Here is a 22,553-nt window from a genome sequence, read left to right as displayed (position 1 = left end):
CTTAAGCCTTAAATTAATTTTAGATGGTTTGTGTATCTGTTTGTTTAAATTTGTGTAACTTTAAGGTCATTATCTGCTATAAATATCTCTTTTGCAATAGATTTTTTTTTTTTTGTAGTTTACAAAAAAATAAAGTCAACTCCTTCTCAATCAATAGCAATGTTATTAGGTACAGACATTCTGGGTGTGCCTCTAGTAGCTTACCACAGACAATGTGTTACTTTTAAGATAATATAGCAACCACTAAATTTATATGTAAGACAGATGTGGGTTGGTGATGTCACCCATTGGAATGTACAATCGAGGAGTATTTGAATGTCTAAGCTCAGCATTTGAGTGCCATTTTAGGATTCTCTCTGGGGTTTATTGTGTCAACAAATGATGGATCAAGCTAACTGAAGCACCCTGGGATTCCACATCAAAATACATAATAAAATCTGCTGCCACTCAAGAGGATAAGCAACGTCAAGCTGTCAGGCCATTGTTATCACAGCTGGAAATGTTTCAGTTTCAGTTAAGAGTTATGTGGGAATTTACTTGGGTTGAATGTATACCAAAAGCTCTTTTGATGACGAAGCGTCCACAAACTACTACCAGCTCCCAGAGTAGATGCGATTAAAGTCGCCCCCTGTGGCGTCTATGTCATGATACCCTAAAGGCATAACCGGCTACACACCGGCAAGTCAACACATGCGAGTCCATGCAGACTCCATCATTTTTAACACACATGCGCCACAACAAACAAAATCATTATCGGACTTCAGTGTTGCGGTTCTGTTCTTGCAATCTGTTTAGGAAGTTATGGATTTATTGTGTAATATACTCTTACTAATTGCTGCTCCTTCCTTGTAGGTCCACATAAAACACCTTTTTCTCTCTTCCGCTTTCATTGTCTTATGATTTAATCTCTTCTCCCTTCCTTTTTCTACCTTCTTTATTCTGTGAGAGTGCTATTGCACTGCCCAGTGGATTGATATAACTATTAAAATGCCTTTTAAAGCTTTGTCAGCTTCAGGCAGTTTTATCTTTAGACTTAAACTTTTCCTATACGGATACTGTATTCTACTTCTTGCGGATGTGAGTTTCAAGCCAGTGTTGAGTGACCTTCATACAATATGATTTTCTTTCTTCAATAATTAGTTTGGGCAGATCTTCAAGAATAAATAAAATGATGCAAACATTTAAATTATGTAAGAAAATGTTGTCGGGATTTTGTTAGTGCTAGATTGTGCTATGCATGATTAGACATTAGAGTATCTACTGTATCCTACTGTGGACGGTACCTTATATTGTTATTATTAAGATTTTGTGGTTGAATATTCTGTTGGTGACATAAACACATTTTTCCTACTCTTTAATCTCTTTAACACAGGTGATGCTCCTTAGTAACGTCATGACACTTTACATTAATAACTAATCAATTAATGGCCACTAGTTATATTGTGTATTCTTTTACAAATTATGTCCTTCCATTCTTAAATGTAAACATGTTTTTCCTCTCACTTTATTCCTCAGGGTCCTCCAGGTCGTCCGGGTATTCCAGGTTCAGATGGTGTCCGTGGGCCTCCAGGAACCATTCTGATGCTACCTGTAAGTCCTGCTGCTTTCTATGTACCTTTTAGCTGTTTTTCTTGTTTTTGTTTTTTTTCACATATTGCATAACTTGTAGTCACTTGGCCATGGACTTGCTTTGGTGAGCAAATGTAAGTCTTGTCAACAGTAGGCCAGGGACTGCAGCCTTATTTTCTTTCGGTAACAAATCACTTGCCTTGTAAATGTCAGCCAGCTTAATGGAGTAGAACCAACGACGGAGGCTTTGAAGTGCTCAGTCAGAGGCTTGTATTTGTGTGCGACGGTGATGTGATCGTAAGGTGTGGGGTTAACAGGTTTAGTAGCATGTAGAAAAAACATTATAAACATTATAAATAAAATGTGAAAATACTCTCATGGAGTGATTGTTTAATTTGTCATTCTGTAAAAGCAAAGAAGGGTTAATAAAGTTTTTTGTTGTTTTTCTTTTCTTTTTTGTGGCCAAAAGTTCCGTGCAGGTGGTGAGTCACATAAGGGACCTGTAATAACAGCTCAAGAAGCTCAGGCTCAGGCTATTCTATCTCAGGCTCGAGTAAGTATCAGTCAAAGCTTTTTGTCCAGAACATTTCTATCCTTTCTTGTTATGATGATGTTATGATTTGACTTATGCAAGTTCAATTCTGCACATATACTTAACGTTACCTATGTAATGTCATTTTCAGAATATTTTCTGTCCTTTTTTCATTTTCTCGATGTTATGACTTGACTTACGCAAGTTCAATTCTAAACACATACTTTACATTACCTACTAAAGAACTTTAACCAACAACTACATAAATAAATAAATGGGATAAACAACATTGCAAGGATTCTTATCAGCAAATAAAGATAACTTTTTGTTCAGCTAAGTAGTGCTGAAAGCCACAGTAGACATTCCTACCCGATCATGGGTTTTGACAAACGTAGCAGTGTTGAAAACAGGTCAAACTTTGCAGCTTTTCATCTAGTTGTGATATATTGTCACGCACATGGAGGTGATTAGTCTTACACAAACACTGAGTATTTAAACATTTAGAACTCTGCCCCCGTAGTGCTTTTTCAGGGTTAGAAAGCATTTGTCACCTTTTAGTACTGAGCTTCTCATGCTGACATTCGGTTTGGCAGTGTGGAACAGAAAATAAAATACTTTCCCATTCTGTATCGGTTTGTTCTTTCGGAGTTGTTTAGGCAGAGCATTTGTTAATTATTTCCTGGTGTTCTGTTATGCATACATTGGGACACTGTATACATGAATCAGTTTCTTTTTTTGAATAATTTGTCATTGTTTCAACACACTAAAAATAAATACCAGACACTTCTGGCTGTTCCACATGTGGTCAACTAAGTAGAAAAAAAAAAAAATACAACACTGAAGTGGTGACGTGTGCACGAGATATGAACACTGCTCTCTGAGAGACTATAATTATTTTTGTCCCTGTGTTTTTCCTTTTTACCATCAATAGGTAATTTATTAAATAAAAAAAACTAAATAAATACAAGCAGCCCAGTTTTTAATTTTTTATTGTTTATTCATTTGTGGTTTATAAAAACAGATGGATTTTACTTGAAAATAAAAACACTGTTTGGTGTTTATGGAAATTCACGCTTAAAAAGAAATTAGTATCTCTGTTCTGTTCATCGATTTTGATAGTATTATGTGTTAAAAAGTAAAAAAACTAAAAGCTTAGGCTTTGTGAATAATAGACTAGACTATAATAACTATTAATTCAAAAATTACATCATTATATAGGACTGAGACTGCAGAGGTCATCTGTCATTTGGAGTGCAAAAATACAACACTGATTATAATAAAAAGAGATTTGGCTTCATAAACAGGGAAACAAACAAACAGACAGACATGAATATGTTTATACAGTGTAGAATGTTTATGATATATTGATTGTGATTTTTCCATAGCTAACAATGAGAGGCCCCCCAGGACCGGCTGGGCTGGCAGGAAGGTCTGGACCATTGGTGAGTATCTTTCATTCATTTACATGTAAACATGAAAGGAAGTCATTGTTAACAAGGTCTACATGAATCCTCCTCATTTAATAAAAAATAAAATAAACTGCATAATTAAAGGTTAATAAAAAAATATTAACATTATAATTCAAATGCTGAATACCAAATGAACAGAGTGTTTTCATTCCCTACATTTTTGTAAGTATTTCTCTTTGAAAAGCATATATTTTCTTGCCTTACTTAGCCCGTCTAACTGGACATTTAATATTTTATATTGTGAATAGAGGCAGCACCTTGCTGCAGTGATAGAGATTACCCGAGATATCTATTTTAGAGTGCTTTAAACAACTCAGATTTTCACAGACTGTAAACATTTTAAATCTATGATGTTGTATCAGAAAAAGCTTGAACACTCTAATGAGCCTTCCTGTTATGTGCTAAAATACTGTCTCTCTCTTTCCTTTGAAGCCCAAAGCACATCTTTATTTTAATCACTTTTCACATTTCTCTGATCCCTCTTACTGACAGTTAAACAATATTATGATTGATAATGATGGCACTGAGAGCACACTGATGATTAATTTGTTCACCTCTACTTGTTAACTTTTCTTTAGTTGCTTTGGAAGGAAAAGCCATTTCTCTATGTGTGTAGTTCATAGAGCAGGACTATACGTCACAACAAAAGTTAAAGAATAAAGAAAATAAATAAATATTTATTTTTGCCTCAACCACTTTTTAACTTAACCACTTAGAGCAAATGAGACACAGCATTTCTTGAGTGTCTTAAGTGATATAAGTGAAAGGGTCTGTGATAACTCCTCAATAGCAGAGAGATTTTGTACATATGGAAATATTATTAAAAGACAGGGCTGAGGGTTTGTTGCTTGTCCAAAATCCATCTTTAAGGGATGATATTAGACAGATTTTTGCTACACACTTCTCTCTCTTTCTTTCTCTCTGTCTCTCTGAATGTATAATGTATTTAATTTTTGTTCTGCTTCTATGTAGGGACCTCCCGGGGCTCCCGGACTAAAAGGTGACACCGGTGACTCCGGGCCACAGGTGAGAGAACTACCATTCTGTTGGTTTTTACAGTGATACTTTTGGTGTTTAATAAAATTGTTTTTATTCCTGCTTTTATCAGCAAAAAGTAAAATTTACGCATTCTCTTTAGGGACCAAGAGGTCTTCAAGGTCCAACTGGTCCCCCTGGGAAAGCAGGAAAAAGGGTAAGGATCGAAGTGGCCTTATGAATGAACTATGACTCTAAGTGTAGCTCCGCAGCATTTGTTCTGTGTTTTGGAGTGACTGTCCCAATCCCATGGAAAATCTGTTTTTCTCTGAAACTGGTTTCTTGCAAGCAAGGTGACCTAAACACCAGTTATGTCTGGAGGAATGATCCAAATTTAAAACAAAGCTTGCAGGAGGGATATCAGAAATATTTTGACTTAAGTTATACAATTGAAATGCCAAATTAACCAAATACAAATCAAATTTTATCTGTAATCTTAGCTAACCTAAAGTTATGTTCAGTTTATTTAAGTATAAACTAGTGAAAAGAAATGATGTGTGAACGTCCTCTAGGGTCGCAACGGAGCTGATGGTGCAAGAGGAATGCCTGGAGAGTCAGGAGCCAAGGTGAAGCAGTTTTACTCAATTTTGGATTTGTCAGAATATTTTTTATGAATACTAGCAACTTAATTAAAATATTTAAATGTACTCTCTTTAAATAAATGTTTTGTTTGTGTATTTTACTCCAGGGTGACAGAGGCTTTGATGGCCTCCCAGGCCTTCCAGGAGCAAAGGGACACAGAGTAAGTGGGAACAAATTAGATATCGAGTTTGCATGAAATCATCATTAATCAGAATGTACAGTATGTGTGAATTATTTTCTGTTTTTATCTAATGAAGTCTGACTTAACTGCACTATTGGATGTGATTGCTCAGCTACTGTTACTCCTCATTACATTTGACCCAGTCATGAAAGGTGGGGCTAGTTTCACATCCACCTAAGCAGTGTTTAACCAGGCCAGGAGGCGAATGATGCAAGCTGAATTTAGTGTTTGTCAAATTTGGACCAACCAAAGGGAGACATAAAGATCACAGACTGTTATTTTTAGACTGGATTTTAAACCTCATCCTATACCAGATAATTACAGAGGTAGGCCTGTCCTTATAGAGCACTATGAATAGATAAAACCATATATTGCGGGTCCATGCCCATTGTGGTGTCCATGCCAACTTTAGATTAAAGGCGGTTTCTGCTTGTTTTCGTTGTGTTTTTTACACCCTCAATTTTCCAAATTTCTGACACGAGTCATATTTTTACTTTAAACTAAAATCTTTTTTTATCAGCTGTAACGTCAAGATTATATTGTGATTCTAGCCTTTCTAATCATTGTTGTTTTTCTCATACAATCTTTTCCAGGGAGAACCAGGCCCCACTGGCCCTCCCGGGTCTCCAGGAGAGGACGGGCCAAGAGTGAGTAACAAAATGCTTACCAAATGTCTTTTATGACTATCAAATGTTTATTTATTTATTCTAATTTTGTTATATCCAAATTTTTTGTTTACTCCAAGGGTGAAGATGGCCAGGTTGGACAGAGAGGAGTGGCTGGAGAGGGTGTAAGTATGAAAGGAAAGCTCCTTGTGAAAGTTTTACATTTGATCATGCTACATTACCAAAATATTTATATTTTTTTATGTGATAGAAAGCATAATTATTGATTTTACTTTTGCAAAAGATGAATTATGGATTTTCTCTGGTTATCCTCTGTATTCAGCTCACTTGAATCAATCATGCAGTCACAGCTGAATGTCTTCCTTGGTCTTTCTCCAACCTTCACACATGTAGAAATTCAGAATTCTGCCCTTTTGTCTTTGCAAAAAACAAATAAAATAACTGTATTTCATTTAGATTAGATGGTATGAATGTGTGAACATCGACTTTTAAGCCTTGCAACACTTTTTTAATTACATTTAGATCCTTTTGGGTTTTAAACGCCTCTGAATGACATTATAGTTCTGGATGTGTGTTTGGTGTCACCTTATGAGAAGGTAAACCTTCACGCAGTAGTGCTTTCGCAACAGTGATCAATTTTCCTTTTGCAAGATTTCTTTTTATTTTGCTCCATCCATCTTCCCATCAATCTCTAACCATATCTTTCTATCATTCATTTTAGAAAAAGCCCAATTTAGATACTTTTTTCAGCTGAAAAGTCAATTAATGGTCTCTTCTGACTAGAAAATCATCTTTCACATGTTTATCCCAGTCCCCTACTGTACATGGTAAATGGCTTGTGGCTGTCTTTATGCAATGGGTTTCTCTTGACAATCTTCCAATTGTGTTCTTACCAACTAGGAGATTTATGAAGGTAATTGACTCCAGTGCATTTCTAATAATGGCATCAGAGTCTTGGGGCATGAATACAAATGAGTGCTACACTTGTTAGATCTTTTTGTGAAACCCATGTATCATTTTTCTTCCATTTCACATTTACGGTACGCACTAGATTATGTTGATGCAATCAAAGAAATCTAAATCAGTCCAAATCAAAGTGGAATATCACCTTTCTTATCCTTAGATACGATTGTCATCCTCACTTTATTGCAGCTGGAAGGACATTCCTCTGTTCAAAGACCACTGGCTCTCTAATCTTGACCTTGCTATGGAGATTTCCCATGTGAAAAATAGGACTTGGTAATGTGGTCTTTTGTGATTATCCGTGAGAAAGTTCCAGTTTCTGCCAAGTGCTGCTCAAATAGACCACAGAGTAGCACAGGGAATAATTTGCTCCCTGTTATACCCAAATTAGCATTGTCCTTTTAAAGTAATGGTTACACCTAGTTTCATCACGCACCAGAGGAAAGTAAAAAGAACAAAAGTATTTGAACAGACATTGAATGCGTGTGTTTAGATTTTAAATGGAAAACCATCTTTCATTCAACCTGGGTTGGTCTCTATTTCACAAATTTAAAGAAGCATTTAGATTCAGGCCAAAACAGTTTAAGTTTATTCTTTTATAATTAATATATTTTATTGTTACTTAACAATTTTATGTGTTGAAATGCTGTTATTACCATTATTATATCAAATTTTTATTATTATTTTATATTGTTTCTCTTTATAACAGGGTCCCAGAGGATTGCTTGGCCCCAGAGGGTCCCCAGGTCCTCCAGGACAACCTGTAAATATTATATTTTTGTTATAAACTTAGTCATCCTGTATTGAAGGATGTAATTTTATTAGCTGATTCTGTTCACTTTAGGGTCTTTCTGGACTGGATGGACAGCCTGGTCCCAAAGGAAACATGGTGAGTACATATATGCTGAGTTTGATTTAAAGGGCTGTTGAAAATCTGATATATTTCATGTCAACTTATTTTAGAGGTCTTCCTTGTCGAAGGCAATGCAGCAATGCCAGAAAGGAAGTCACAACTTAGCTGTTGATCATTGGCAAATCATATTTACTGCAGAGCCTTATATTGCTCTGTAGGTTCTGTCGTGACCTTATGTTGCCCCATCTTTTTGGTTGTATTTGGATTTTTAAGCAGAAGACACAATATTTGCAATTTCTAAAACTTAAATAATAAGTGGAGAATGGCTTCTGCAGCAGCCCTTAGGTAACTTTCTGTAATCGATGGAACTGTTAATTTTGCTGCAGGCCTAAAGGGGGAATGTCAAGCTGTCAGTTTGAAATTTTAAAGAGTGCAAATTTTATGCAGCAGTAAGATGAACTGATGCACACCAGCAAGTTCATATCTAGACCTAAGTCCGATAGAGATCCTTTGGAATAATCTGTTTTTAAAGAAATCCTTCAGCTTGGCTGATTTTAAACAATTCTGCAAAAGGAGCCATAGCGTCTAGCCAACAAGAAAAAAGAAAAAAAGAAAACTAATTTGTTACCTCCAAGAGTGGAAAAACCAATTATTAAGTTGGGGAGGCAAATATTCCTTTACATAGGAATATCTGTACTAATTTAAACTAAATTAAATCAGTAAGTTGACTTTATCTTAAACTAAAAATGTAGCATTTCTCCTTCCATTATTTGAGAGGGCGACCTGTCACTCCAAAACCTCCTAAAGATCACAGCATGTAGAGATTGTATGTGTCCTGCATTATTATTTAAATTCACTACCCCCTCTGAATAACATCACATAGAGTTTCTCATCATCATGAACTCTCTCTTAAAAAATTCTAAACTTGGAAAAAGGGAGACAGAATCACATATTTCTTTCTGTTGTGACTGTACGCTGAGTCACAGCAAGGGAGCAGAACTTTTGAAGGAAAGGACTGCCAATAAGAAGGTTTAGTAGGACTTCTGAAGGGGTGGTCCCTCTCAGTCAGAATGGGATAAATGTCCTTTTTTTTTTCTTCTTGTATCCCCTAAATGTGTACACTGGTGTGAAGCTGCCCCTGCGGTGCAGGTGGCTTAGTTCAACGTCAGACCTGGTCAATCATTTTCTTGTGTACCCTCCTTATATTCTATATGCACTCTTTGTCCTGAAGGTCATAATGACTCAGCTTTACTAAACCCTCATCATAAAGCAGCTTAATTGAATTTTAAACACTAACTCTATTTTGATTAGATGAACAACTTGCTATTCACAACTAATGAAGTGAATGCTTGAATATTATCTTTAGATTAGAGAAAAAATTATTTTATTCAGGAGATACCACTCACTCTGTTTTGACTGGAAAGTCTCTCTTAAAGCTTGAGATGTTTCTTTTTTTTGTTGACAAATTAGCATCTTGCTGAGTGTGATACTCCTCTCTATCACCTTCCAATACCTCTTCATATTCCAAGTATGAGTTTTTCTGCTGATATTTGGAAAAACAAATGTCTCTAGAACCTTTATAATTGAGTAACACACAGCTGCAGCAAAGATGATTTGAGGTACTATCATCTGCAGCACATTTATTGGCTTTGTTCAGCCTTAAAGTCAGTACTTGTACTGTAAAATGTGTCATATTATAAACTGATAGGTCATCATTTAAAAAGTATAATAACTTGATCCAAGTGTTTTTTTCAATTTTTCAAAAATAATCAAAATTGTGAGTGGCCCCTGAATGCAATTATTCCCCCACAAATTTATAATTTTAAGTAGTGTTTTTTGGGCTATTTAAGGATATATATAAGTACTTTCAGTACTGTAATTAATTAATTCAGTGGTGAACCACTTATGCATGCATTGGCGCACAAATAATGTTACGGATCAGGTAGTGTCAACCACCCCAGCCTAAGACATTGCCAGGGAGAGGTCCAGTGTCCAAGGCTGGGTTGTTAGGAAATCCTTCCATGGGATTTAAAGAAGCTTTTAAAGGGAAACAAAACAGGTACAACACTTACCTGATTAGATATTTTGGTTTTCTGTTGTGGGATTTAATCTGTAAGGTAGAATGTGGCCTTGTCTTTACAAGTAACTCCCTCACCTCTAAGTCTGCTGGTCCAAAATTGTCTGCTACCAGATTACAAAACACAGAGGGACACGGTTTAGCTTTTTTTCAGTAATGCAGTGATGCCAGTTGCTTCAGGGTTTAGAAGTGCTCCAGAAGTTACAGGTCTAGCGCCCCTAGTGGCTAAAAGTTACACAGAGTTGCTTTTAAGGTATAGTGGACAACTTTTCCAAGAAAAATTGGTACGAACTACCCAAGTTACTTTTGGAATAGCTGTCCATTTGCAAGACCATTTCGCCTGCTGTTCCGCTCCACATGGGGGATATTTATGAAGTGTATGGCTGCAACTAATGATTATTTTGCAAATTGAATAATCTGTCCATTTTTTTTTTTCAATTTATTGATTGATAATCAAACCAAAGGTTATTTTTACAAATTTAAACCAGGTGAAACTAAAACTTTTCCACTTGAGGAGCTGTGGATAGAGCACATTAACAGACAAAAAAATATATATTTTTTTAATCTTAAAAGCAAAATGTTTATAAATATCTTTTTTTTTTTGTGTAGTTAATGCTCTAAGTGGGTGACTCCGTCAACTAAAGGCATTTTTTAGAGTCTATACTCCAGTTAACGATTGATCGATTACTACATTAGATGACGATTATTTCCATAATTGATTTATTCATCAAATTAATTGTTTCAGCCCTAATAAAGTGCATGACCAAGCCCTGATGACCTCAAGCACAGCTCAGCTTTGTTCTTGCTCTGTCTGGAACACGTGCATTGCTAACATGCATTACTGAAACTAATCCTGACTGGTATTAAGCCGTTAGGTCAGAATTTCACATAGTATGTGGGGCAACCAAAAACTAAGATGGTCCTTGTGGAACTGAATGCCTAAAGAAGATTGTCTACTATACCTTTAATATTATCTTTGAGCTTTATGATTTAGTGATCTGTTAATAATTGAAAATTGTTTTTATGTCTGTCATTTAATACAGATAAAATAATGACCATGAAAAAAGGTCATAATGCAAATAAAGTAATTGTTTTAAAATTAGGCTCAGCTTGCTTCCAACTTCTGCACTTTGTGAGGTGGCATATCTTTTTTTTATCTTATCAAACTGTTTACTAGCTGTGTTTGTTTACTTTGTTAGTGACTCTATCAGCTGTCAGCTGTAACAGCTGAAAATACAGATTTTTTTTAAGTCCTGCTGTTTAGGGTTTAATTTCAACGAAGTGCCATGCTTGCCAAAAAGAAGACATTTAGAGTTTTTGTCTGTCACCAATATTAGGATAAGACATCTTGTTCATGCCCAATCATAAGTTATGTTTTTAACCAAATTTGTAATTATTGTTTCCTTGATATTTTAGCTGTACTCTAACACAAATAAGCAGGATTGTTTTATTCCATTCTCTTTAAGGGTCCACAAGGAGAGTCAGGTCCTCCTGGACAACAAGGCCTGCCTGGTCCAAATGTAAGTATTTGATTTGTTGTTTTCAAAGAGGTTAGATTATTTTTTCTCTCATTGTAACTATATTATCTCATTCAATCCGCCCCACCTTATTTTGGTCCTCTTTCTCCTATATCTCCTATATCCTATATCTGTGTTGCCATATTGGCTGTGCAACAGGGAGCAGTATAAATTTGAATGATCCGCCACGTTTCTGGTTTTTAAATCAAAACTCTTAGCTCATATTTTCTCAATACACTTGTCCAGCCCAACCCCTACCCCTCAAAAAATCTCACGAGAAAAGAGCAAATAATTGTTTCTGCACAGTGAAAAAAAAAAGTCAACAAATCTTGCATCCAACAGAAATTTGTCACATAGTAGACACCTAATTCCATTCCTGAGTCAGATTTAAAGCAAAACAAGAAGGATAATAGCCAGCTCTGAACGAAATCTGCCAGGTGTCATTTTTCCGTCCTGCTGATTATCACAGTACAAACAGCACGGCGCCATAACTTTGGAAAATATTAGTGGGAACCTGTGCAGATACAATGCAGGTTGTCTACATAACCTGTTCACAGCTGGAGCCATATTAATGATTTCCAGGAAAAGCACAAGGACTCTGAAAAAGAAATATAAAAATACACATCAGATTTCTCTCCCTCTCTCTCTCTACCCCTTTATATATAAATATATATATATAATTTTGTTTATGGACCAAATTATTAAGAATTTTTAATATCTAGAAGAGTAGGATGATAAGCAACTAGATTATCTCCTATCATAATTATGTTCTGACTCTTTAAAATATATTTGCTCTTGCTTTTATAACATGTTTCCATTTTTCGTCTCCCAGGGTCTTGTTGGTCCTCAAGGTCCAATTGGGCCTCCTGGTGAAAAAGTAAGTACAGTGAGATCCCAAGCTCTTCTGTAGTCCTCCTTCTCCTCCACAGCGCTGATAAGTTCATGTTTCAGTTAAGACTTCATAAGTGGTTCTACAGATTTGTGGCTAAGCATAAGCCCTTACCTTGCTCCCTTAAAGTCAGAAACACTTACAGGACCTCACATTTTATTAGCATGAGTGCTTACTTTGGCTGAGAGAAGGCATTTTGTTCGTGGTTTTGAAGAAAATATTTCAGTATGTTAAACCTATCTATCTGATCTTGGTCTATATTTATTACCTTTTCTTTGTAGGGACCTCAAGGAAAGCAGGGTCTGGCTGGACTTGCTGGTGCCGATGGCCCACCTGTAAGCCTCTGATATCAGTCTCTTTTTCCCATTTTAATTACTGATTTGAAATATGAATGAATACATAAACAGCACTTACATATGCTTCTGTAGGGTCACCCTGGGAAAGAGGGACCTCCTGGAGAGAAAGGATCTACAGTAAGTTTTGATTATTTGGTAGAAACTAAAGTTCCTCATTTGTTCATCAAGTTTCATCAAAATTGTCAATATATTGGGCTTAGACATGATAGGGTTCTAAAAAAACACAAACTAAATAAAGTATGGATTAAGATGTTTGCACAATGTCCCAACCTAAACATTTGCTAAGAAATTTTCTTTTTTATGTGTACTGCATATGGTGTAGATTTAAAGTACATCGTAGCACCTGAGCAAAACACTTTACAAAATATGAAAGGAAATTTTGAAATATCATTCAAAGCCTTTTTATGCCATGCATTCGATGGCAATGCAACGTGGACTTTTTATAATATAACAGTATTACATAAGAGCAGCATAAAACTACTGCTTTTATTTACTATAAAACTGTGTCTCAGTGGGTTAAATAGTTACCTTGTAGCCTTTAGGTCGATGGTTTGATTTCAGCTACCTGCTTATGTATGTTAATGTCCTCTTTGGCCAGGCATTTAACCCCACAATATGGCTACAACATTGCTCAGCAATGACTAATACTTTTCTACTACATTTTATTCCATGGTTTTATGGCTATTGTATAAGCCACAGTAATCAAATCTGACCCCCCCGAATAAAAACACTATATAAATACTAAGTAATGAATGAGTTTAACTTTGTAAACTGAAATACTAAATTCATTTTGAATACGTTTAAAATAACCAAAGTTCTTGTCCGCGCAAGTCCAGAAATTAAAGATCAAAAACTGGCAAGATCGCAATAAAATGTTTAACATTTAGTGTTTGATTTTAAATTACAGGGTTTTCCTGGTCCAATAGGATCCATCGGCTATCCTGGTCCACGTGGTGTAAAGGTAAGGTAAAGAAAATGCTCTACATAGTGTTTTCCTCTTTTTGTCTATGTCAAGTTGACGGTATTCTCCCACATGTTGTAGGGCGCTGAAGGAGTTCGAGGAGTCAGAGGCGACAAAGGAGAAAAGGTAAACTCCTCTCTAGCCTCCTCAACATGGCTAACAGATGTCAGTCACTGTAAATGATCCCCTTAGAGTTCTAATTCTTCCTCAAATTGGGCTTCTTCTCTCTCTACAAGTGGAAAAGCTCTTAAAGGCTCATCAGACTGGTGCTTAAGTCCTCATAACACAGAGCTGTAATGGAGGATGAATTATCAAGCTGATACAATATAGAGCTGGGCTTTTAGCAGATGAGCATATCATATTCAGAGTCTATCTGAAAATGTTCAATAGTCTTTCTTAACATTAACATTAAAATATTATTAGAGCATTGAGGCATCTTTAAACACTAAAAGAAAATCATAAATATGTTAATTAATAATTGTTTAACTTAATATGTATATGGGATGATGATTTGCCTAAGCAAGCATAATTTTAAAAGACATTGCAAAGATAAAGCAATTTCCATTTGGAAAAATTATCAATAGAAAAATGTAATTCCTAAGCTAAACCACCAGATGGCAGTAGAGTAAAACCTAACAATAAACATAATTAGGTTCCAGAGCCTCATCTAAATGGCCAGTAGATGTCACTATTTTTGTTTTTAAAATATGCAATTGTCTAACCTCAACTTACAACCCTATTTCAGTAATATTGTGAATTACAGCATTGTTTTTGCACTTAAAGGCCAATTTTATTTATTTGTTTGTTGTTTTTCTTTTGTTGCAACAGATTTTGGTATAAGCATCTGATGTTGCATCAGTTTTTATAACATTATTTCACAATATTATTTATTTACAGGGAGAAGATGGATTTCCTGGTTTCAAAGGGGACATGGGCATCAAGGGTGACAAGGTAGGGCATCAGTTCTCAAGAGAAGCCCAGTCTTCACAGCTGCAGAGACATAAAGAGTAGCAAGAAGGATATAACAAACATGTATCATGTGAAATTGCTGTCTTTGCATTGTCTAGGGCGATAATGGCGTACCGGGACCCAGAGGAGAAGATGGCCCTGAAGGTCCAAAAGGGAAATCAGGACCAGGCGGAGAGCCTGGACCCTTAGGTCTAGCTGGAGAGAAGGTAAGCAGTCCATGTTTTTGAGGTGGTAATAGTAAACTTTAAATCTAAATTAATGAATAAATTATACAAAACATGATGTGTGTGGGGTTTTTTTTTTTTTTTTAGCTTTTTTAAAAATAAAATATGAAGTATTTCCTTTTTAAATTAAGTTCTAAAATTCCCTACTGTATATTTTTGAATAGTGTTTTGCTGTTTACTCTCACTAACATATACTGTAGTTCTTCTCAGTTCCCTTCTTATTGTAAAAATTGTATTCTTGAATATTCCAAATTTATTTCATAGTTCTAAACTGAGTTCTAAACATAGTTCTAAATTTTTTATGTATTCGATGTCTGCATATAATTAGGGGGATCCTGTCAACTATCTTCCTTAGACAGGATAGGGATTTTCTTAAAGAGGACCACCAGTCTTAAAGCATGGCCACCTTCAGAAATGACTTAACAGGCACATCAAAATTTGACTTGCACATCAAAGCCTGCATTTGCCAACTTATTTAAATATGTTTATTTTTCTCATTGCTCAGAGAAATGTAATTCTCATTTGGTAAAACTTTCATGAAGACCACTGTCATTTACTTGTTTTGATGTCTTTGTTACAAAAAACATAAAAAATAATAAAAATACATTTTTAATTTTGGTTAAAGTTTAGACAGCTATGTGGGGGATCTTCTTTTCAACAACACCTAGATGCTGTATAAAACACATCAGCTGAAACAATCTTAAAAGGTTTAAGTGCTAAGTTTTTTTATTTTCTGCTGGTTTAGCTATAGCCAACACTACAACGGTCAAAGAGCAAAGTTAGCAGTGATGAAATTATTTAAGCCTGCAATAGACCGCTATATGGCTAGGAAACCAGCCATTGGATTATTAAGTTTCAAACAGGGGTTAGGGTTAGTATTATTAACATGTTCTTAAAGCCAGGTGTATAGCGAGTAGGGAGACACACATGTTATCAATAAAAGACCAACAAAAAGACAAATATACATTGTTCACACTCACACATCCAAAAAAACAACAGTCACCAAGTTCTTAGTTAATGTCACTACTATTAACTGCCTTAAGAAGCTTAATTCTGACCTCAAGGTTTCTTGGTGTAAACCTTAACTAAGCCCTGGAATATAGAACATTTATTTGAAAGAACTGCATTATATTCAGGTTATTGTGTAATAAACTGTATTTTTATTTGATTGAATAATTTTGCAGAGCTTTGATCCATACAATATTTGGTGTGATTCCACCAGTAACTGCAGACAAATGAACATCTGACAAAATAGATATTACAAGCCAAAAGTATTTCTACATTAAATGTTATGTGAGTTTAAAACCAGGCTTATGTGTTTTTTTTTTCTCTTGCCCATGTGCATTTCAAGGATTTATTGGTAAACCATGTAATTGTACTGTCGTTGTTGACACTTTGAGTTGGGTAAACTTTATTTGGTGACTAATTAAGTAAAGCAGATGGTTTCATTTGCATTAATATATCATTAAGAGCTTTCCAACCATCAATGGACAGATTAAGAGTAAATAAAAATTGATAGCGTTTCCCTTTGTAAATATTACAAATCAAATAAGGTGCCTGGTGGCACACTAATTTATATCTGTATTTTTTTTTCTTTTCATCTTTAGGGAAAACTTGGAGTCCCTGGAATTCCCGGGTACCCTGGAAGACAAGGACAGAAGGTGGGTGATGAGAATAATAAAACATCTCTTGGACAAATTACCGACTATTTATAGTCATAAAAAAAAACAAGTAATGGAAAATATTTTTATATTATATTTTAGATTATCTCCTTCTATGGTTTATTTGGTTGTTCAGGGACTGTAATCACAGCAAACACTACAGTCTTTGCGTGATAATCAAAGCACCTGCTTCCAGATGGTTCTGCATGCTGCACAGAAGTTTTTTACCACCGACCATAGGGTCTTTATGTACACTGGAAGAAAGAAAAATCTCTCTGGTTATAAAAAGGTCAGATTGTGTAAAATAAGTTTCATATGCAATATTTGCAATGTGTTAAGAAAATATTACATTCACTGTTGACTTATACAGGAGAGAGGGTGATAAGAAAAATTCAAAACACAGCCTTTCTGAAACCTGCTTTCCATTACTTTGTCCCACAAACACAAGCAGACACCTACTGCACCCCATCCATGATTCCTGTAGAAAGCCTAACTGGCACGGTCATCTGCTTTATTCATCAGCTGTCCTCCCCCTTTTAGACTGAAGCCATTATCTAAGAATCTGGCTCTGCTTGCAATGTAACTGGGAGCATTTTGCTATGGCTCCACTATCTGGATGTGCTGCTACAGCTGCTTCCTCTTTGCTGCTGTAAGCACCGACATCTTGGCACTGATAGGATCTGCTCCCACAAGATCAAGATCTGCAAATCTCTGACCATTCCTTAATGTCAGCAAAACCTCAGACCAAGTATAGCCCAGAATTTTAATTCAAGGGTTAAAACAGTCATTCTATTTTTAATTATTAGATTTCAATCATTTGTAACAAAGACTGTTTTTTTTATGTAATGTTGCATATGCTTAAGCCATTGTATTTCATCTGAATTCCTAACCGTATCAGTTTTGTGGCCATATTGTAAGTTATTATGTGAAATTTTAAACAGAAATTAAAAAGAGATAAAAGTGAGGATAAATATGGAGACCTGAAACTACCAAGACCCACCAGCATTTTCAATCAAAGCTGCCAGAGTAGAAAAAGTAAAAGCAACTCATGTTGCTCTGGGGTCAGACTTTAAGTCCTTTTTCTGCTTGACTATTGGGAAACCATGCACAAATTTTTTTAAGTTGAAATTGTCCCACAACTAATTATAAGGCAACCAGGATGTCTAGTCTGGCTGAGCAATCAAAAGGAAGAGCAGTTATTTAATTCAGGAAAGCAATGGCATGTTGAAACTAAATGCCTATGTAAATAATCAGTCGTCTGGATCATGGCAACTGCAGGATTAAATTGAAAGGCTATTTATGTATTTTTTATTTTTTTTCATTGATACAAAGTCCAGCTGACTTCCAATTTATGCCTGTTTTGCAGTTGAAACTAGATAATTGTTTTTTTTTTTCTTTCTGGAATTGAAAATAATGTTTGAAATAGTATTTTTTAGTTTTCGAAATAGGCCACAAAAAAAAAAAAAAAAAAAAAAAACTATGATTCTGGGGAAGCAGGTGTTCCAAGGGGCTGACCAACCCAATCAAGGGTCTGCTTTAAATAATTTGAGACCAATATTAATGCTAGGCAATTAATTCAATATTTTATTTTAAAATAGCAAGTCAATCAAAAACATCAGTAGTGTATTTCCATTGCCATAATACCATTTTACACTCGTTAAAATTTTGCAAATGTTCTAATTTCTGAACCATAAGTCTACATTCAGAGCTAACACAATCAACGACAAAATGCATAAAAAAATAGTCCTTCAGAAGACACCTGGAAAAAAAGTACCTTTGTAGGCTAATATGAGTGGTTTTTGTGTATCACATCAATCCCAGCACCTCACTCCAAGCTTTAAAGCTGTAATATATACTCATAACATGCTGTGTACCGGTAGTTAGACCAAGCTTTTGTCCATAGAAAAGCTGTCTGCAAAGCTTCCAACTAGTTACCAAGATCAAACCATCAGAGGGAGAGTAACTGCTCCCTGCATGTGGCGTTGCATAAAATGTTCAGGATCGTCTCTTTTGCCTTCATTTGAAGAGATTTCCTTTAACATTAAAAAGGTAATTTCCATCATATAAGCATTTTGACATACTCTCTTACTTCAAAGAAGCTTTGAAGCTGTTTGTAACAGAAAACTTTGCAGAGCGAGGAGAGTAACTGGGAAGGAAAAAAAAAATCCCATTTCCATTGTAAAGTACTTCTGCTATGAAATGTCACATTGTCCTCATGAGTAGCTTCAGGCTCACAGTCTTGGCCTAGCAGCTGCCTGTATCTGCCCTCAATCAGCCTGACCTGGAATTCCTCCACTGTCTGTGCTTTTGGCTGCTACATCCCATCACTCTCTGTTAACAACTTCGCCACATCGTTAATTGCGGATGCCATTTGCAAAAGCCTCAGTAGACTCTCTTATCTCAGTTTTGCAAGTCGCCCAGTGGCACCTCTCATTTTGGTTTACTGTAACTGCACATCTGTGAAAAACAAATTTCACACAACAAATTTCACTTTGTGAAGGTTTTGCCCCTTGCATTTGCCCTTGCTAGTCTGATGTCATGTCTTCTCTGATTTTGCAAAATATGATGCTTAATATGCATATAAAGGGTAATGACCATTGTAAATGTTTGTTCATCAATGTTTTAGGGAATATGATTACTTAAGCACCTGACCTTTGTTTGCACCCAAAGCACAGGGATACTTAACCTAGATAGGTTGAGCTTATTTATGCTGTCTAATTCAGCATATAATCAGGATATGTTCATGAGCTGCTAGGTTCTCTTGTTATTAGGCAAACACTGATTACTCCCCTAGTATTTGTTTGACCGACGCCATTGCAGCTATCTGGGAGGACAGCCTCTGAAAGCCCAGTTACTAAATTGTCAGTTACTAAAAATCAGAACAGACAGCAGGACAGGTTGGAAACTCTCCTCTCTGACCCGTTTTGATCAAACGTGTTCAGTGGCTAGTTACAATAGTAACTATTACTAAATTGTAATAGTTATCACAGGTGATCCACTGGTTTTCTTTACTTTGTCTGTATTTGGACCAACTGCCTCTTTTTCTGTCAATCTTTTATATCCATCATTAATACCAGCAATTCAACCTAAGAAATCTTGTAAATAACAAGACGTTTCCTCTTGTCAGATTTAAAGTACGGTTTTTTTTTTAAAGTAGCTCTTTGTACATTTATTGCTTGCAGGATCCTATCTAGCTTTGGTCTAGAAGCCTTTTCTATATGTTTCTTTCCTATATTGTTCTTCTGATATACATGTTTTTTCTGATGTGTGATTGTCGTTCCAATTAGATGGAATTCTTCAGTCTTTGTAAGATACAGAGTATTTCTTCTTTCACTTTACAACATGTAAAAGTTCCTTCATCATACATTTATCGTAATTTTTTTCTCATCTTTTATTGCAGGGCTCAAATGGATTCCCAGGATTCCCTGGAGCAAATGGTGAAAAGGGAGCAAGGGTAAGCAGAGCTCATGATCCCAGATATCAAACTGGGTTCAAGATATTTATTAATTTCAACTCAGTTTAATTTAAATTGCCAATTCACCATACATGTTCTGTTGAAGCACTTTAGAGAGACAAATCAACCAGATCATACAGGTAGATGCAATCAGCAGAGAGAAACAGGACAAAGTACTGAAACCAGGCTCTGTGTTATCATCTACAATTAAAGGTGTTGATGGCAGCAGCTATGGCATTGCGATTCTGGCAAAAGTGCACACACACATTAAATACTAATGAGCAGCTTTATTCATATAGACTCTCATACATTACTCCTCATGAGCCTGTTATACATGTTACATGCACAAATAAATTACCTGGGGACCCCAGTATAATCACACACACACAGTGCTTGTTCCTTCTCTCTGGCATGAGTTTTATGACACGTTGCCGAGGTAACCAACATAAACTGTCTTCTTATTCCCAACTAATGTTTGAGCTAGCAGAAACGATATATTACAATAAATGATGACTTTGCTTACCAACTTCTAACTCTTGAAAAGAAGCGGTTAGCCTGACGTTGCTTTGCCAGTAGGAAGAACAGAACAGCCTCAGGACGTGGGATTTCATGAAAAGTACCCAATCACAGACAAGTTACTTTATGGGGTGGGTAACGCAATCAAAGTAACAAAAGTTGACATAAACGTACAGAAACAGTTTCATACACGAATAAGAGAGAATCTACTGTATAGGCACATAAAAAGTAAACCACAAGCGCAGAAAAGGAGCATGAACTCATGGTTGTAATATATTTGGGGCCTCATGGTGTCACGGTTGGGTGGAAGTTTTGAGGACCCAAATGCGGAGATCAGGAGGCAGTGATGAGTCTTGCAGATTTAATAAGGCAACTGAGGCAAAAATCCAAAGTACAAAAAATACAAAACACCAAAAAACAGGACAACATGAGGGAAAAACTCAGGTGGGGAACCAAAGGTGAGAAAGTAGCAAAACAACCACAAGGAACCAGCACTTAGTGACTGCAGAGGTGGAGTATATAAGGGGAACAGAACAAAGGATGGGCTAATGAGCTGAATATGGAGCAGGTGTGAATTGAACTAACTAGAAGGAAGCCAAGCGGAAAGGAAACAAGCACAATGGGGCAACAAACAGTAACTAAAATCTGCTTGAATATAATAGAAATTAAACCAAAGATCAACAAAACAGAATAACTGAAAACTAAAAACTCAGGGTCCCAAAAGGGAGAACCATAACACATAGCATTAGATCTATACTCATAGATTATTCAAAAGTGGAGCAGTACGGCTAGTGTTTCGCTTGATTTCTGCATATAAATTACTTTGTTATAAATATGCAGGGAGTATTACAGATTATATGAACACTGCAATGTAAGTGAAACGCGAAAGGAAAAACAGAAAAAAAGGAGAAAAGATGAAAGAGGAGATAAAAGGGAGTTAACGATAAAACATCTTAATTCTGCTTCATCAACTGCAAAGAGATATAAAAAGAACAGCACAATCAACGGATATAATATAAGAGATACAATAAAGTAACACCTAGATACTATGTAGATACGTATGTAGATACTTTAGTATCTTGGTTTAATTCAGATCAGTAGCTTGAAAAGTTCAATTTAGGACACTAAAGTTTTCTAGAAGACCTTTCGCCTCTCATCCAAGACGCTTCCTCAGCTCTAACTGATGGTGGGAAGCACTGAGGTTAATATACTGTAGGTGTAACAAAAGAATTAAAAGGCAGGTTAGGGGGGTTATGATAGGTCGTTAACCCCCTCGTCAGAGTGGTTTCGGTCACATCGTCATTGAAGTTTGAGTCAGGCAAGGGCAGGTGAGAGATGAATCTCCTCTGTGTTGTTCCTAAAAGTGCTTTGTAAGTAGGTGAAAGATTATGTCTAAGACTACCTCCTCTGTTGAGTGATTGTTTTCTTGAGGTTAACAAAGATGGCTTCCTTAACCCCTCTCTCAAACCATCTGTGTTCCTTTACCAGAATATGGACGTGGTTGTCCTTAAACCAGTGTCCTTTAGACTTCAGATATAGGTGAACAGCTGAGTGCTGTCCTGAGGAGTTGCTCATACATATCATGCAGCATAACTACAGAAGTGACTAAAAAGATGCTTTGAAAAGTCTTTATGCCAAACATATAGGTAAATTCACCTTGAGCGTATCAACTCTTTTACATATTTACTTTGAGCTTAAACGGTGGTAGACATCACAGCTACAGGTGTGTTTTCAAATGGAGAAAACTTAACAGGAATTTCTGGTGTTTCTGGCCCCTTCATTTGCACCTCAGAAACCAGGGCCAAACCATACAAAATCGAGTCACAATCATCTCTGAAACAAAATGTTTTCATTTCAAATTACAGCGCAGGAGTCCTGTATTTTGGTTTGAAAATCCAGGCCGCTGTTCTGAGTATCAGTGTTTTATGGATGTTTTATTAAAATACATAAAAATATTGTTAAAACTTCACCTCCACCTTCAGTCATTGCTTGAAGTTGAAGATAGAAACAAACACTTCAAACAAAACCTTTTTTAAGGTTTTTAATTTATAAAGTGCAAAAGATCTGAAGCAATGATGTGCTGATAACCAGATTAAAGCAATAACAACTGACCAGGAAT

At 35.9% G+C, this 22,553-nt stretch overlaps 1 protein-coding gene across 1 annotated transcript in view; it reads left to right on the top strand.

Moving 5' to 3' along the window:
• Positions 1-22,553, top strand: part of LOC107099952 (collagen alpha-1(XI) chain-like) — a 102,987-nt gene that overhangs the window by 39,756 nt on the left and 40,678 nt on the right. The window contains exons 12-32 of the mRNA XM_015398282.1: positions 1,516-1,590; positions 2,039-2,122; positions 3,487-3,543; positions 4,543-4,596; positions 4,709-4,762; positions 5,118-5,171; positions 5,294-5,347; positions 5,962-6,015; positions 6,114-6,158; positions 7,667-7,720; positions 7,802-7,846; positions 11,354-11,407; positions 12,237-12,281; positions 12,575-12,628; positions 12,722-12,766; positions 13,557-13,610; positions 13,692-13,736; positions 14,508-14,561; positions 14,678-14,785; positions 16,411-16,464; positions 19,865-19,918. Of these exons, the coding sequence (XP_015253768.1) occupies positions 1,516-1,590; positions 2,039-2,122; positions 3,487-3,543; positions 4,543-4,596; positions 4,709-4,762; positions 5,118-5,171; positions 5,294-5,347; positions 5,962-6,015; positions 6,114-6,158; positions 7,667-7,720; positions 7,802-7,846; positions 11,354-11,407; positions 12,237-12,281; positions 12,575-12,628; positions 12,722-12,766; positions 13,557-13,610; positions 13,692-13,736; positions 14,508-14,561; positions 14,678-14,785; positions 16,411-16,464; positions 19,865-19,918 (1,197 nt within the window). The remainder of the gene's footprint in view (positions 1-1,515; positions 1,591-2,038; positions 2,123-3,486; positions 3,544-4,542; positions 4,597-4,708; positions 4,763-5,117; positions 5,172-5,293; positions 5,348-5,961; positions 6,016-6,113; positions 6,159-7,666; positions 7,721-7,801; positions 7,847-11,353; positions 11,408-12,236; positions 12,282-12,574; positions 12,629-12,721; positions 12,767-13,556; positions 13,611-13,691; positions 13,737-14,507; positions 14,562-14,677; positions 14,786-16,410; positions 16,465-19,864; positions 19,919-22,553) is intronic.

Source organism: Cyprinodon variegatus, unplaced genomic scaffold, assembly GCF_000732505.1.
Source record: "Cyprinodon variegatus isolate N-32 unplaced genomic scaffold, C_variegatus-1.0 Scaffold922, whole genome shotgun sequence".
NCBI lineage: Eukaryota > Metazoa > Chordata > Actinopteri > Cyprinodontiformes > Cyprinodontidae > Cyprinodon > Cyprinodon variegatus.
Note: the sequence above shows the minus strand (reverse complement) of the source record. Positions and strands in the feature narration are given on the sequence as shown.